Source organism: Morone saxatilis, unplaced genomic scaffold (assembly GCF_004916995.1).
Source record: "Morone saxatilis isolate NCDOM2014 unplaced genomic scaffold, NCSU_SB_2.0 Contig17, whole genome shotgun sequence".
NCBI lineage: Eukaryota > Metazoa > Chordata > Actinopteri > Moronidae > Morone > Morone saxatilis.
In genome coordinates, this window is record NW_023339729.1 from 28,321,572 (window position 1) to 28,327,108 (window position 5,537).

At 38.4% G+C, this 5,537-nt stretch overlaps 1 protein-coding gene across 2 annotated transcripts in view; it reads left to right on the forward strand.

Annotated features, from left to right (window-relative positions):
* Positions 1-2,897, forward strand: part of pla2g6 (phospholipase A2, group VI (cytosolic, calcium-independent)) — a 13,369-nt gene extending 10,472 nt beyond the window's left edge. For both annotated transcript variants that reach the window (XM_035660474.1, XM_035660475.1), the window contains 3 exons: positions 639-754; positions 946-1,019; positions 1,643-2,897. In XM_035660474.1, the coding sequence (XP_035516367.1) occupies positions 639-754; positions 946-1,019; positions 1,643-1,787 (335 nt within the window). In that variant the 3' untranslated portion in view covers positions 1,788-2,897. The remainder of the gene's footprint in view (positions 1-638; positions 755-945; positions 1,020-1,642) is intronic.
* Positions 2,898-5,537: the final 2,640 nt, after the last annotated feature.

The window sequence follows — 5,537 nt, forward strand, 5'->3', positions numbered from 1 at the left end:
TCTGTCACAACCACACTCAACACGCCACTGCAAGTGCAACAAAAGCCCCGCGAACAAAAAGCCAATAAGTGTAATTAATTATTGTAACAATGTACAGACGAAAAAAAAGTTCAGTTCATTCAGTAACTCAGGTAAAGGTTGCAACAAAACAACAAACAGAGAGAGAAACCTCCTCCAGACGGCAACAAGCCATAAAGATTACAGAGGGTGTGTTATATTTGCTTTTATTTTGTAAAATAAAAATAAATAAAAAAACATTAAGGAACAGCTTCAATGTAGGCATTTTGTTTTTGATGCAATGCAGAGCTAATAAATTGTCAAACATATACATTAGATTGATTTTAATAACTTTAATGCACTTGAAGTGTGCACTGTGAACTTGTGTAGTATCTTAAAAAAAATAGTATCGGATCGGGACTCGGTATTGGCAGATATTGGCAATATTAAATGATCGGATCGGATCCTTTATTCTTCCCTATCCCTCTCCACGTTATATCTTGCGTTTCGACTTTGGAAATGTATTATATGTGTAATTAAATGCACCATGCAACATCCATGATATGTAATGTGGTGAATTCTGTGTATCCAAGGTGCCCTATATGAATCTGAATTCACATACTGCTTCTGTGTATCTCCAGGTAAACCTCCTCAGGTGGTGGTGAACTCCGTGGATGTTTTCCGACCCTCCAACCCTCTGGAGCTGGCCAAGAGCTTTGTAGGAGCCAAAGAGCTAGGCAAGATGTTGGTGGACTGTGTGAGTACTCATAATCCAGTTCTACAGCTGAAACTATACATTTTTATATTGATTTATCCAGAGTTGTCTTTTCCACTTTTCCACTTTTTGTGGAGCGTTATTAGGCCTAATAACCAGTAACAACTTTTTTTTTCTTTCAGAAAGTGTCTTTTTGTCAGTAATTCTCTCTCCCCTTCTCTCTGACTGAACAGTGTACAGACTCTGATGGCTGTGCAGTGGACAGAGCCAGAGCGTGGTGTGAAATGATCGACACCATTTACCACAGGTCAGCTGACTTGTTCTCTTTTCCTGCTACCCCCGCTGTCTGTTTTCGATTCAACCTGCCCTCATCCGTTTTTCTGACTAATCATCTTTATCTTTTACGTCGTCTTTAATGAGACAAGTATAGCAATGTGCAGTGTTGGCTGGCAAAAAGTAAAACATTTTTGACTGCTCACACTGTTAGCCTGTCAGTTAAAAGAGAAAACCTACATAGGATTCTGAGCTTAATTGTCATAGCCTGAGGCACCTGTCAGGTCAGCAAATACATTAACATGCATATGAAGAACAAAGTTAGCTTTTGAGAGCCTCCCATTCATAGTTGAAGCCAGTATTTCTATCAATAATGATGATAATTTGCAATCAGGCTTAATTGTGTAGATGTGGAGATACACCACCTGAAGGCTTCAGAAAAGAAGGAAAACAAGTGCCATCACATAGTATTTTAACCCTCAACAGTCTGATCATACTCTGCAGTCATATCAAGTCCAGTGGCTGAGTTAATGAATCCACTCAGCCACTTGAGCTATGCAGCACTTTATATTCAATTATTCATTATCTAATATTGCTTTATTATTTCTAAAAGTCTTTGAAACTCTACAAATCACTGTGTTTATTGTCCTCTCTCAGATTGAGTCCCCAGTTGTCTCAGGAGGTGATGCTGGATGAGGTGAGTGACGCAGTCTTGGTGGACATGCTGTGGGAAACCCAGATGTACATGTACGAGAACAGGGAAACCCTCCAGTCCCTGGCAAAGCTGCTACTCGAAAACTGAAAAGAGAGGAACATCACAAGGAGAGGCTACGAGAGAAGATGGCACTATGAGAGCAGAAGAGACGGAGAATACGAGAACAGAAGAGAGTCCTGTGAATAAAGTCAAAGACAAGAGTGACTGGACGGGGCACAAAGATTAGTGAGCCATGTGTCTGATTCAAGACTGTAACGTCTGTGTTGGTGTGCTCTTTCTTTAAGAAAAACAGCTTGAGACGACGTGACCACACTGACTTTCATATTCACGCTGAAATGACAGCACACAGCAGTAAACGGGAAACAAAACCGACAGTGAAATATAACACGAAAAATACAACTGACTTATCGTAGCCTATTGAAAGGCAAGTAATGTAGCATCATGTGACCTTATCACTGACCTTATCACTATCATGGTTCATTAAGTTTTGTATATAAATCAATAAATGAGAGCGTAAACTATTCCCTTCTTTAGTATGTGAATACAAGATAAATGTTGGGGGAAGTAGCATCAACCAAATCAAACTAAAAGTAGCACAGACTGACTGTCGCCCACCCACTTCCCATTGTGTGGAGTAACATATAGTCAGAGCCTGTTTGAATACAGTTTGAATTGGTTGTGATAAAAGTACTGATGCCTCCTTCCTCCTTCTCTTGTTCCTTTTTTTTTTTTCTAAACCAGAGGAGCTACAGTGGCACTGAATATACTGACAGTTTCCGTAAGGCCATATGATCAAAGGGACCCTACAGTACCACTGCAGAAACTGCAGTGAACTGTAGCACAGCTTGGACGAACCAGTTCTGCCTTATGTCTGTCTGGGACCCAAATATGTACCTTTTTCTTCTCCACAACACATTGTCATGCCATTACTGTCTACTCTCATTAAACACGATATTTAAGTTTAAACACAGTGATAACTTGCTTGCACACTTTACACTGTTACAGCCTCTACTATCAAACTGGACTTAAAAACTAGACTTGAATTTTCAACTTACTTGAAGTACAGAAACATGAGACCAACTGCTACTTGCACAACATAAACTAGAGGTTACAAATTATTTCCTATGTTTTTTGTATTTGAATTAATTACTGAAGTGTATACTGGTATGGTAATAAAATATATTAATATGGACTAAACTTGCATCCGTTGTTCCTTTCTTGTGGCAGTCACACTCTAACTTTATTGTCTGGCTTGTAATTTAATTCAAGATGGGTCTGACTACTTCCATATATTTTATTAATTAATTACTGTAGCTATTAAACAATTAATCCATAATTCAACTGTAAAAAGGTTAACTCATGTTACTTTCATTACTTTCAGCTAAAGCTAATGTGGTTAGCAGTAGCCTGAATAACGTAACGTTACTTCCATCCCCCAATAGTTCTAATAACCATTACAAGGTATAGAATATGCTCTGCACCTTTCATAATTTGTAAAAAAAACCTTTGAGTTTTCATTGTGAATTTGTCAGAAAGGTTTTTTTTCTCTTCAGTGCTAACTTAAAAGGCATGGCCTTGGTCCGCTTGCCTGTCCTGTGCACTACACAGACTAACTATGACCTTTAATATATTCCATAGGGACTTAACAAATCATCCCTCAGAAATATAAAAATCCCCCAAGGAATATGAGGTGTGAATGAGTCTTAGGATAATGAATAGTACTGCTGATGAATTTTAACTGATATAAATAGAATTTCACAGATACGGTATTTGTTTGTGGCTGTGTATTGTGTGTCCACTTCTTGTATATTGACACTGTGAAAGTCTGCTGAAGTCAACAAGTCATATCTATATTTTTACAGACTGGAGGGTGGGTTAATCAGAGTAACTAAAAGGACCTGGTTTGACATTCTAAAACAGTGAGTGGGTGTCCATCAGCGCTCTCAAGTGTGCTCCTGTCCATAAGAAGCTGGATGTCTGCCTACTCATTCACAGTAAGATGGCATAAATTAGTTAATCAATGGAAGACCCTAAATATAAATGCAAGGCAGAGATGATGAGCATAAAAATATTCAACAGGTGTGTTGTTACATTCAGTTGCTTTATGTTTATTTTCTGTACAGATTCTAGGCATCCAATATCTGGCCTTATTGTGCTTGAAAGTAAAGAAAATGCATTAAAATAACCTCCCATTATGGAAATGTTCCCTACAAGTTTTATCAAAATATACTAAAATATAATCAATCAATCAAGTAAATTAATTAGCATTGCACAACACAAGGTTGTATAATAAACGTTTGCAGGTCCTTAATGCTACACAAAAGATAATCAAATTCATAGAATAACATAAAATAAAATACTTATACATATAAATACACATATACACCCAGGAAATAATTCTGCAGTGCCTCATTTAAATTTATATCTGGGGCAATGTAAATAGCAGGAACAAGATGGTGAAAAAAAGTCCACTTTGACTGCGTTTGAGAACAGAGTATCATTGATGTAAACACAGAGTCCACCTCTACTCATCTTGTGCTATGTTGGCTTGGAACATGGTCAGCAGCCTTAAGTCCAAGCTGGGCTGGCATGTCCCCTATCCAACTTTCTTTCCTCTCTTCCTGGAGTGACAGCACCCGCTGTGGTGGAGCTGGTCCCGCTGATCTGGCTGGGTGGATCATCTCAAAGTCTGCTGCTCTTTAATCCGAACCCCAATGGCATTATTTTACAATGATTGCAGGCTATTCCTTGTCTTAGGTGATTACGTGTTTCAGCAAGTAAAAAGCCGAAGCTGGATTTCAAACCAATAACAAAAGAAGGAAAGTTTGGCTACCGGCCCCGCAGCCATCTTTAATTGTGCAGCACCGCCAATAGTCAAAAATATCCTAATCCGTTCCGATTTAACAATTTTTACTTAGCCCTATAAAAATCAAACCTAATCAGACATTATTGAATTATGTCAACCTGTAATGGGCTACATAATTCTTACAGTACATCCTTTAAATAGAGTCTGAATGAGATGTAATAGCAAGAGATGTTCACTTAGGTGTCGTGTTGGGTCTTATGTTGACAACAGCATAGGGGACTTCCTCTTGAGGCTGATGTGGCTGTACTGTGCTGTAGAGAGGATCTGCGTGGTTCTGATTGAAGCAGACTTCGCTGTAGTGAAGATCATCCTGCTCTGTTGGTTCAGCTGAGATTTCATCATACACACGGACAGGGTTTAGCTGATGAAGAGACAAGATACATAATACTAAGTTTTAACTGATTCTCCTGAGCAAATCTGTATAAATTGATTCTAAGTAGGGCTCAATTAGAGGGTATTTTTAGCACAACATAGCAGATACTCAGTGGATGGAGTAGCTCTTGGATACCTTAGTTAGAACAATTGTGAGAAAACCGAATTGTGTGTCAGCTTTTACAGACATAAAGAGATCACTAGTAGATGTCTAATGTTTTACAGAAAAGTGATTGGCTTAATACGGACTGCTGTAGAAAAAGATTCTATTTTCTGTATCACCAGAATTACAGATGTAGTTGAAAAAAATTAAATGTTATTTGTGAGTTGAAGCTGGTGTTTTTTTCTGAAGGGAAGCAACAGAGAAGATGGTGATTCAGATTATTTTCTTTACCTGCTCCTGGTTGTCTGAGGTTTCTGTTCTTGGAGACTGGCTGGATGTCCTCTTTCTTCTGGGTAATAAAATGGGTGAATATAAAAATGAATAGGTGATGTCAGGTTTGTGTGTGAATGAATGTGTGAACATCATTGCTCTGAAACAGGGTTGCTCACCTAATCCACCAGAAGACAGTGAGAGGTATTATAACCAGGAGAACAGC